This window comes from Myotis davidii, unplaced genomic scaffold, assembly GCF_000327345.1.
Source record: "Myotis davidii unplaced genomic scaffold, ASM32734v1 scaffold944, whole genome shotgun sequence".
Lineage (NCBI taxonomy): Eukaryota > Metazoa > Chordata > Mammalia > Chiroptera > Vespertilionidae > Myotis > Myotis davidii.
In genome coordinates, this window is record NW_006296283.1 from 1083435 (window position 1) to 1094425 (window position 10991).

Here is a 10991-nt window from a genome sequence, read left to right on the forward strand (position 1 = left end):
TTCTCTCTCTCTTTTTTTAAAAGATCCAAACTGTGTTCACTGGACCAATAGTCTCTAAGACACCTTCTTTTCAAAATACTATCTCTAGTTGGGGTGGGGCATAATTACCTGATGATGTCAGTGTACCAGTGTTGTAATCCATCCTCTCTCGGGGCTTTAAACAGGCAGTTTCTCGGGATGAATAACCTACTCCTAATGTCACATTTAGCATGATACTGCCTCCTTCACTCCCTCCCCACAGCAAATGGGTAGATTGGAAATAAAATCACCCAGGCTGAAGAGATCAATTTGTAATGAGTATAGATAAAAACAATGGGCTAGCCAGTACCACTCAGCCCAGAAAAGTAATCTATGTGGACAAGTTGTAAAATATGAAACCTAAATTTACAATATTCCCCCAAAGCACCATGGTACTATGGAGTCTTGGCATAAGTGTTTACTCAGGTAATCTTAAGCATGTTAATTAACCTCTCTGAGCTCCAGTTTCTTGACCAAAGGAAAAAATCTCAAATCCTATATAAATAAAAGGTATCATGATGGTTATGACAACTTTTTTTTATTCACGTTTAACTGCTTCCTGTAAAAATTTTCTGAAACAACATATATTCCTTAAAACACTGTTTTCATAGTGTATGTTCCTTAAAAAACTGGTTTCATAGATTATTAATAGCTGTTCCGTGGGAAAAAGCAATTCAGGAGGCAAATGAGTTTGGTACATGCTGAGCTCAACCAAGTTAAACAGATTATTACAGAACTTCTCAGAAACTTTCATGTGCTAATGTGTATTTCCAAGAAGTGGATGCAATATATAGCTTTTAAACCTTATTTAACAATGAACTCCTTTCTTCCTGGAATATCTTATGGGGCTTAATGGTTCAAGAAAGACAGTTTGGAAAGACTATCTTTAATATGGGGAATTGGCAGAGACATGGAAATCGTGGCTTCCCTGAGCCTTGTTTTTCTTGCCTATAAAATGAGGATAGTGATACTATTTTACAGGGTATTAAAGCTGAAATGAAATGATACACAAAGCCTGGCACATAGTAGGCTCATAGAAAATGTTAGTTCTTCTCTAAAGCAAGAAAATCGAGTAAGCCTGGAATCTTTTTTTCCCCAAAATTAGGTAAAAAAAAATTTTTTTCCCCCTCAGGTGTGGGTGTGGGTGTGCGTGTGCGTGTGGGTGCGGGTGTGGGTGTCTAGGTAAACATTTTTAACAATAACCACTGGAAAAATTTTTTCTGTGGTCTCCAGAATTATCTGTAAAAGCTATAACCCTCTCAAAGAACAGGGACAGCCCTTACCTCTGAGAGCCAGGGAACAGCTTTATTCCACTGCAGGTAGCTGCTGTTACTGCTCCCACCTCGCTCAAAGTCTTGGTCCTGGCAGAAGAGTGAAGAATGAACTTGGTAGGAATATTAGGGTGAGAACAGGATTTGGGGCCCATTGAAAGTGCCCCTGGGGAAGTAGAGGTCAGGAGACACAGCCCTGGCCCCAAGAAGCTTATCCACTTAAGGGACACTCCATTTATCAGTCACACTATATCCCTCAGGAATATACCTCCTTACAGTTTCATCAATGTATCTCCCGAGGTTCTTTTACTTCCTGCATTTTTTTCAGTCTTCCCATACGGAAAGAAACTTTTTCTAATTAGATCAGGCTCTCCAGAGGGCAAGACCTTGGCTCCCTTCCTCTGTATCCTCCAGGACTCTGTCCAGATTTCTCACTCATTTGTCCTAACAAGTGGGAGCCCCTTGGGGATATCCCAACTGTTCCCTACTGTGCAAGTCCACACGTTCAGTTTGGTTCTGGTCCAGTCTTCAGGATCCATACTGTTCTAGACTCAACCGCTGGGCTCTAGGCTAAATTGAATCGCAATTTCCCTAATCTCCCACCCCTTCACCCCCAAACCCAATGCTGCTCTTTCCTCACTAGGAACTGTTGGTCCAAGAAACACTACAGGAAAAATGCTCCATTACAAATCTGTCCCCCAGTTATTTGCAGGGGAGGGGGTGTCTGTCTATCGCATCACCTCTGACTCTTAGAATTAAGGATCTGGAATTGTAACTAAAGGACCAGCCCAGTCTTCAGGCTGGCAGAGGGCAGGACATGTGGGTCCCACCTCAAGCCCTTGTTGCTGCTGGAGATGGCGGTCACATACCTGGAGGGTCAGACATGGGCACCTTAAACTATGTGATGAAGGCTTTGAGGAGGACAGGATGAACATCTCTACCCGCCCAGCTAGGAAATCCTCTGAGGTCAGGCTGCCATCCCAGGGACTCTCTCCACTGCCTCTCTTACCACAGAAAAGCAGGTTTCCCTGAAGGCTACAAGGGCAGGGGCAGCCGAGGTCCCATGTTAATCCACTGGCAGGGAAAATGGGCTGGCCCTGCCACATACCTGGAGGCCTCGCCTCTGGGGATGGTAGAACTGAAGATTTGGATCCACAGCTGGAATGTTTCTGCTGGCTAGAGCCTTGGCCAGTTCTCTCCAGCTGCCATACCCTGTGGAAGGGAAAGAAAAAGAGGGGAACAGGTCAACATCACTTGAAGACCTCATAAATCTGTAAGATTTGGGGGAATACTACAGATAATCATCTTTCCTTCTGCTGCTCCTCACCCCTCTTCATATGGTGGGTATGAAGTGTGAATGGTGGTGTTGGGAGAAAATTACAATGTTGGCTAAGGTCAGTTGGGCAGAGAGAGAGGAAATGAGCTGGTAGCCCATTAGGATTTGCTATCTTCTACAAATCAGGTGGAAATGGAGCATTATCCTCCCACTGGTAACCCAGTGCAGGCTGATTCTTCCCCAGTTTCCATTGGAGGCAGATTTCTCCCAAGGCTGCTGTGGAGAAATGGTTGTGAAAGGCAGTAGAACTAAGCTTTTCCCTGCATGAGTTCCCTTTCCAGCTGTCTTTTTCCTTCAAGCCCAATGAAACAGCATGGTATCTAGTTGGGGAGACCCACCCCACAACTGCACAGCATTCCATCCAGATCTGGGGGAGGCAGGAAAGGATGGGCCTGGGACTTGGTGTGTGTCAAACACATTTATAAGATTCGAGGCCTAGATATTCCTGGATTGACCTGGGGGCTGTGTGACTACTGATGCCTGTATCCTGACAGCTCTAGGTCTTCAACATCACTTGAAGACCTCATAAATCTGGCTCACACAAATCTGGGAAGGCTAAAAGCCAAACTATGATGAAAGTGAGAGGGTACAGGAAACCGCTTGCATTCACAACCAAGTAAAGAGGCAAGGAGCTGCACTGAGGGTGAGGGTGGGGAGAAATCAGAATTCAGTGGTCACACTGCTATTCACGGGGGGTCAGAGCTTACTGCGTGTCAAGGAGACGGCTTGGGCGTGGATGTTAGACTCTGAATATTTGGAACCAAGTCACTGTTAGCCATAATCAGAATCATAGACTATGAAGGGCTGGAGGGGCTTTCAGGATCATGCAGTCATCTCCAGGTAAGGAAAATGGGACCCTGGCTGGTCAAATGGCTTATCTGGACTCACTTAATATATAGTGACAAGGCTAAGACTAGAACCCAAGTGTTCAGATGGATTTTCAATGAGCTTCTGCTTTCCTTCCAACAGCTCCATCAAGACACTACCATGATACTACAGTGGATGCAGCACACAGGAGTTAGACCGACACCTCTGATCCCTGCGAGCCAATAGCAGGCCGAAAGCAGAAGTGTCCCAGGAGCCCCTTTTCGGCACCAGGAGAGAGACAGTCAACCAGACAGAGGAAAGAGCACAACCCACAAATATGGGCCCACAGAAGGTGGTCATCAGTGTTCTACATGAGTGTTTATGTAGCTGCCTCTAGGAGGAGATAGATTATGAGGGTGTGTGGGTGCTTTTCTTACAGTTTTGTGTGCCCCTTTAGTGTTTACTAAGCACCTCATAGGCACTCGAGCCTTATGAGAATCTATGAAATAGACCAGGTCTGATTATTCCCATTTTACAGATGGGGAAAGAGAAGCTCAGAGTTTAAAGTCACAGATTAGTTGTTTCAAAGCCAGGATCAGAACAGAGAGCCTCTGTCTCATAAGCCAGAGTTTTCTCATTCTGCCTACATTTGCTTCTGTGGGACTTTTTGGCACAGACTTTAAGGAGTTCTGGGGACAGAGGCCTCAGCTGAGGATCTGCGCCTTTGGGTTTCTACACAGACATCAAACCTCTGCGCATGTTATGTTTATAGAAACTTGTGCAGATTTATCCCTCTGCCTGTTATCAAGGTCTCTCCTGTTTCCATGGCTGGCCAGCTGGCAGTCAGGAACAGCAGGTCAGATTAGTTCATGTAGGGGATGTTCTGGGGAAGGAGGATTCTGGGGCCACTGAAGTGAGGTGAGGATATGGGAGTGAGGCAGAAAGATAACAAATGCACCTAGATTTACACCCTGCATTTCTGGATGAGCTCAGGGGAAAGCTGTTTGTCCATCTGCTCATCCCAATTCAGCCACAACTCATGTAAAAGCCCATCCTTTCGCAAGCCCAGGGAGCTGCTGGCTAGTGACTGGAGGCTCAGGTGACTCAGTGAAAAATAAGTCACCCTGTGGGAGGGAGAGGGCAGGCCCTGCTTGCTTCTGTCTCTGAATGACTGGGTCATCTCTTCCTTGACTTTGCACTTATGACTAAAAACCATCTACTTCAGATAAAGTTGTGAGGAAACAAAAATAAAAATGCTTTTTGTCCTATCAGTGGGAGTTATAGGTCTCAGATGCATTCTTTCTCATAATTAGTTTTAAATTCCAATCAAATTCTTTTGACTCTTAAAAGTCACACCAAAAGTGAGACAACTTATCCTAAGGTCAATGAACTACCACTTGGTCTTCAGCATGTCTTCTCCTGGCATTCACTGGGCATTGATAAAGACTCTCTCCTTGACCATATCTTAGACAGGCTCTCTGAGCCCTCCTGTAGACTAGGCCTCATCTTTGGGCCCTGTATTGGCCTGCCTAGCCATTTTTAGGAAGAATCCTGTTAAATCTTTTTAGCAAGAATCCCCATACCCTTAATGTCTCTTTTAAGTAATTTTTCATGCACTGACACACTCACTCTGTTTCTTGACTATTAATCCCCAGTTGTCTTCGCCATATTCAGAATTGAGCTCAATTCTACACTGAAGTCTCTCTCCCATACTGTGATAGTACTGAACAAAAATCTCTATTTATCACCTTTAACTACTGTCCAGCTCTATTTCTCTTTAAAATAGTGGTTCTCAACCTTCCTAATGCCGCAACCGTTTAATACAGTTCCTCATGTTGTGGTGACCCCAACCATAACATTATTTTCATTGCTACTTCATAACTGTAATTTTGCTACTGTTATGAATCATAATGCACATATCTGATATGCAGTATGTATTTTCATTGTTACAAATTGAACATAATTAAAGCATAGTGATTAATCACAAAAACAATATATAATTATATGTGTGTGTTTTCCGATGGTCTTAGGCGACCCCTGTGAAAGGGTTGTTTGACCCCCAAGGGGGTCGCGACCCATAGGTTGAGAACCACTGCTTTAAAAGAATGTAAACAGTGGCTCTCTCAGTGAACAAGCAAAACCCACTGTGGGGAGTGGAAGTGATCCTAACCATGTCCTGCCTCTGGGTCACGGGTGAGTCTGAATGGCTTTGAAATACGTGCTAAGACCACAGGCCAGCCTTCAGTAATTGAAGGAGTAGGAAATTCCCTTTGCAAATACCACAATATAGGAGAAAGACAAGCAAGGCTTTGGAGTCAGAAAGGTCAAATTGTACACCCACCACTTAGAAACAGTGACTACTTGAACAAGTAATTTAACCACTTTGACCTTAGTTTCTTCATCTGGATGGTGGGATAAAAACACCTGCCTCATAGCACCAGTGAAGACTGAATTATGCATGTCAGACCTAGTGTGTACTCAGTAAGTACTCAGTAAGCATTCCTTTCCCCTGACAATTTCTGACTTTGGGGTTTTGGACTTGGGAGTCAGGAGATGTGAGTTCTAGCCCGTTTGAAATTCCATAAACTTCAGTTCTGGCCAGTGTGGCTCAGTTGTTTGGGCATCGTCCTGTACACCGAAAAGTTGCCGGTTTGATTCCGGTTAGGGCAGATACCAGGGTTGTAGGCTTGATCCCTGGTTGGATTGTGTACAGGAGGCAGCCGATTGATGTTACACCCTCACATCAATTTTTCTCTCCCTCTCCCTTATTTTCTCTCTAAAAATCAGTAAATAGATCTTAAAAAAAATTCTATAAACTGCAAATGGCCAGTAGCTCTCTCACTCTCTTCTCTCTGTGCTTATTGACCAGAGAAGTAAGTGGACTGTGGGCCAGCATAGACTCAGTGGTAGAGCAAGATAACACTTCCTGTGTTTCATGGGTACTGCTTTCTGTTCTCCCATCCCCCATCCCTCTGTCCCCCTAGCCATCCCCCACCACACACACTTAATATTCACCAAGTGCCTATTAAGTGTGAGGCACTGGGCTGGGCATTTGGTAGGTCCTTTCCCCCTGCCTTTTCCTCTGTATTAACCCAGCTAGTGGATACCCAGGCATTGCTTAGTCCCCTTGGGGAACATGGAGCTAAAGAATGTGCTGATTTAACTATTGACGCTTGTCACTTGCCTTCTAGTAAGTGAACTCCTCCTGCTCCTGGCCAGGCCTCTCCTCCCAGAGTGCCAGCTGCCAAGGCCTATTTCTCCTACAACAGGTGTCACATTTGTGCCAGAAGACAGACACCCCGAGCTCAGGTGACAGATAAAGCAGCACCATGGGCCTCACATTCTGCCTTCACAAAACTGGGCTATCAAATTCACCATCAGCCGGAACTTTGCCATCATTCCTCCTCTGTGTAATATGGACTCTTCAAAGGCCTGAAGATGATCGTTTGGGGTCTACATATATCTCTTGGTACTTTTTTTCAAACATTCTCACATACATTATTTCACTACAGCTTCACACCGTCATCTCCATGTTAGAGATAAAGAAACAGAGAGGCGAAGTCATCAGTCCAAGGTCACAGAGTAAGATAACCCATGTAAAGGACTTAGTGCCTGGAAGATAAAAAACACCTAACACACTGCAAGTTATCGTTTTATTCTTAGTCCCCGTGTAGCAGATCTGAAACTTGCATTCATTTCTCTTGACTTCTGGTTTGATTCTCTGGTTGATATGTCATGTGGTCAAGCGGGACATTCGTACCAGGAAGAAAGGAAGCCCCTTGCTGCTCAGGCAGATTTTGGATTTTGAAAGTATAGCTGACGGGCCTGCTGATGATGCATTGGATATGGGGAGAGGAATTGAGAATGATTCAAAGATTTCTGTCCTTGGCAGTTGAAAGCCTGGAGTTGCCATTTACTAACACAGGAACCTAGGATGGGGTGTAAAGAGTAACGCCTGAAAGAGAAGTGGAAGCATTAGAGGTGGTGGTGGTCACATCCAGAAGGTGTGTGTGGGGGGAGGGGGGTAGAGGGGGTCACACCCAGGAGGCAGAGGCCATGGAAATTGTGTTTCTGGAGCTCTATCTCCAGCTGTGGGGCAGGGCTCCTTCCCCTCTTGCAAAGAGGCCATGGGAACATGGGGTTGAAGGAGGAGCCTCATAGAGCTGGCCCCACAGGTGTAAAGGACACAAAGATCCAGGTGAATGCAGACAATGTGCTAAGAAGCCCAGCATCTGTACAGAGAAAGGGTGATGAAATCCGGAGAAGTTGAGCAGAGTTGGAGCCCTTGTCCCTCGAGAGAACAGGAGGTTGTCCAGGAAACAGGAGGTTGTGACACCCAGACTACAGTTCCACAAATGCCAGGAATAAACACTGAGACCTAGGACAACGAAGGAGGGACTGCGAGGGCTAGTCACACATCCTCAGCAGAACAAAGATGCTATGGCAAGAAAACACCAGGGCCTGGACCCCACCAGAAACCTAAGGTGGCACAGACAGCCAGGGAGGAAGCCGGGGACTGGGAGGGAGTCTCTAAGGCAAAACCAAAGCTCCAATGTCTGTTGGCTTCACCTTTCCTTTCCAGCCCCTAACACCCCAGGGAACTTGATGCAAGAGAAATTATTACTGAGGTACCCTTAACAGTTAACATTTATGTGTCAGGCATATGTACACTTATATTCATATTAAATGAAAGATAGATTATTTTATGTAATATAACAACCCTTCATGAAAACAAGGCTTAGAGGTTAAAATCTTGCTGAAAGTCACTAAGGTACTAAGTGAGAGAGGCCAGTACATGTGAAGTCAGGACAAAAACCTGTGACCTTAATTCCTTTACCTTCTATTGAATATACTTGAGGATTTTTGTCCACCTCTACCATCATTGCCATTACTATCTGTGTCAGGTACTCATTTAGTCACCAGTCTAGCCCCTTCTCAACCCTTTGCAATTGCCTCCCACTCACCCACCCATATCTGCCACACACATACTCCAATCTGGCCGTTAACAAACACTCTCTGAAAAGCCAAAGAAAAACTAAAGGGAGTATGAAGACCTAATTATGCCAAAACAGCTAGAAAACTGGACATGAAACATCTGAGCATAGGCCCGCTGCCCTCTTCCTAGTTTCTGCACCTCTTCCTTCTCAACCTGAGGTAAACAATGCAGCTGTGTGTGTCTGTGGGCAGGAGTTGACTCAGAGGATTCTAAATGGTTTGGTCAGCTCCATCTCACTCTCCCTCAAAGCACAGGTGTTGAGGGGAGGAGGAGTGAGGAGCAGGAGAGATGGAATTCTGAGTCTCCCTAACTCCTCTTTGTATGAGTAGAGAGAGATGAGTAGGCCCCTGATGAACCTCTTCCCCACAGCCTCTCCCTCCCCCAAGCTGCTGCTGCTTCCCATCTCCCTGTCAAGCCAGCACCTGAGCTGCTGTAATGGTTGTGGCTGCCGGCCAGTCGAGGCTTGTCAGCAAGACGCCAGGGACTATACCTGTTGCCCTGATGGATGCTGCCTAAAGGGGGCCCAAGAGGGGCATCAGAGCTATGCCAGGTATATGCTCATGTTTTGGCGCTACTGGCAGTGTTTCCTGCTCACCCAAACTTCTAGATTCATCTATAAATCTTCAAGGGGGTAGATAAGGAGAGGAAATAGAAGGCAAATGCCCTTTCTAGTCTGCTGCAGCTGCTCTGGGAAATAGGGTCTGTACACAACCCAGCTAGGAACTTTCCATTCCCTAAGTCAGTGATGGTGAACCTTTTGAGCTTGGCGTGTCAGCATTTTGAAAAACCCTAACTTGCCTGGCCGGTTTGGCTCAGTGGATAGAGCGGCGGCCTGTGGACTAAGGGGTCCTAGGTTCGATTCCGGTCAGGGGCACATGCCTGGATTGCGGGCTCGGTCCCCGGTGGGGGGCGTACAGGAGGCGGCCGATCGGGTTCTCTCTCATCATTGATGTTTCTCTCTCTTTCCCGCTCCCTTCCTCTCTGAAATCATTAAAAATATATATTTAAAAAAACAACTGTTAACCACTAAAATTTCTTAAAAAAAATAAAAAAAGAAAGAAAAACCCTAACTTAACTCTGGTGCCGTGTCACATATAGAAATTTTTTGATATTTGCAACCATAGTAAAACAAAGATTTATATTTTTGATATTTATTTTATATATTTAAATGCCATTTAACAAAGAAAAATCAAACAAAAAAATGAGTTCGTGTGTCACCTCTGACACGCGTGTCATAGGTTCGCCATCACTGCCCTAAGTCATAGATATGATCAGTAGAGACCCCAGAAGACTTGGCCAGGCTCTGAGGCACCTCCAGGATATGTCATCATCACCACCATCTGTTACAAAAAAACAAACAAATAAAATCCCACAACATCTAAGGCCCCATTTACTAGTAAGTGACAGAACAAGTACAGCCACAAACACGTTCTTTCCAAGGGCAATTTTGACTGAAGACCCTTAAAGAAATGGGATGGTTTCAGAAAAACCTAGAGGTAACAGGGTTCAGGATTTCTAAAACAGGGCCAAGCCCACTAAAAAGGTGCTTTAATCTCTGGTTGACCTAGGCAAGGACCACTTGGTGTTTTTAGGATCTTTCGGAACCAGTAGGCTTGTCATTTCCATTCTTTCCAGACTGGGACACAGACAAGCTTCAGAACATGGAGAAAGATGTGGGCCGATCTTTTCCCTTCCTGGAATCAAAAGTAAGCAATCAACAGTTTGGGGAAGATTAAATAAATGAATCAACCACCAGGCATTTATTTACCACCATTGTATACTTAGTGCTCTGCCAGCTGCTGTGATAGAGAGTTACCAACAGAGAAGTTCAGCTCCATCCATCCCTAGGTGCAGTTAGGGCAGACATCATGTTAAATGAAAGGACCAATGTGTCTGTGGACTCCTGTGTGTGCTGTGGCACTCACACTCATGCCCACATGCAAGGCGTACAGAAGCCAGTTCTGCTTTATGTAACAGGCAGCTGCACATTAGACAGCAGGCTAACTGGATGCTAATGATGTGATATAGCTCGATGATTTTTCAGACTTACAGGAACGTCAGGCAAAATGCTCAGCAAACATTTTCCGGGATAAGAGAGCTGGTCTTCAGGGTCCCAAAGAGTTTAGGAGACACAACATAGATATAGCAAAACCCTAACTCTTTAAGATGGCAATGGAGTGTTTCAGCAGAAACGTCACCAGGACTCACCCGAAGATTGACATTGCCACGGAAGCTCTAAGGGGTTGGAGCCGTAGTGGGACAATAGCCTAGCAGCTAGTCAAAAGCCAATACTCTTTCTCCTACTGCCTTCCAAGTGGAAGGAAGGAGCAGTGGAGGCCCAAGATCCCAGGAACTCTCCTTCCCAACTAGTGGAGGTGGTTCCATCCCAAGTTGAGGGAAAGGTGTGGTTTCCATAATTATATTTTTTGGAGGACATTCAGGGACAGAGGTGTTATAGAAAGAACTAGAGGCCTGGTGCACAAAAATTTGTGCACTCGGGGGAAGGGGAGGTCCCTCAGACCGGCCTGTGCCCTCTTGCAGTCTGGGACCCCTCGGGAGATAA

At 45.4% G+C, this 10991-nt stretch overlaps 1 protein-coding gene across 1 annotated transcript in view; it reads right to left on the bottom strand.

Annotated features, from left to right (window-relative positions):
• B4GALNT3 (beta-1,4-N-acetyl-galactosaminyl transferase 3) overlaps nt 1–10991 on the bottom strand; it is a 109550-nt gene that overhangs the window by 25098 nt on the left and 73461 nt on the right. Inside the window, exons 3-4 of the mRNA XM_006771317.2 lie at nt 2398–2501; nt 1302–1379 (exon numbers count right to left, since the gene is read on the bottom strand). Coding sequence (XP_006771380.1) covers nt 1302–1379; nt 2398–2501 — 182 coding nt within the window. The remainder of the gene's footprint in view (nt 1–1301; nt 1380–2397; nt 2502–10991) is intronic.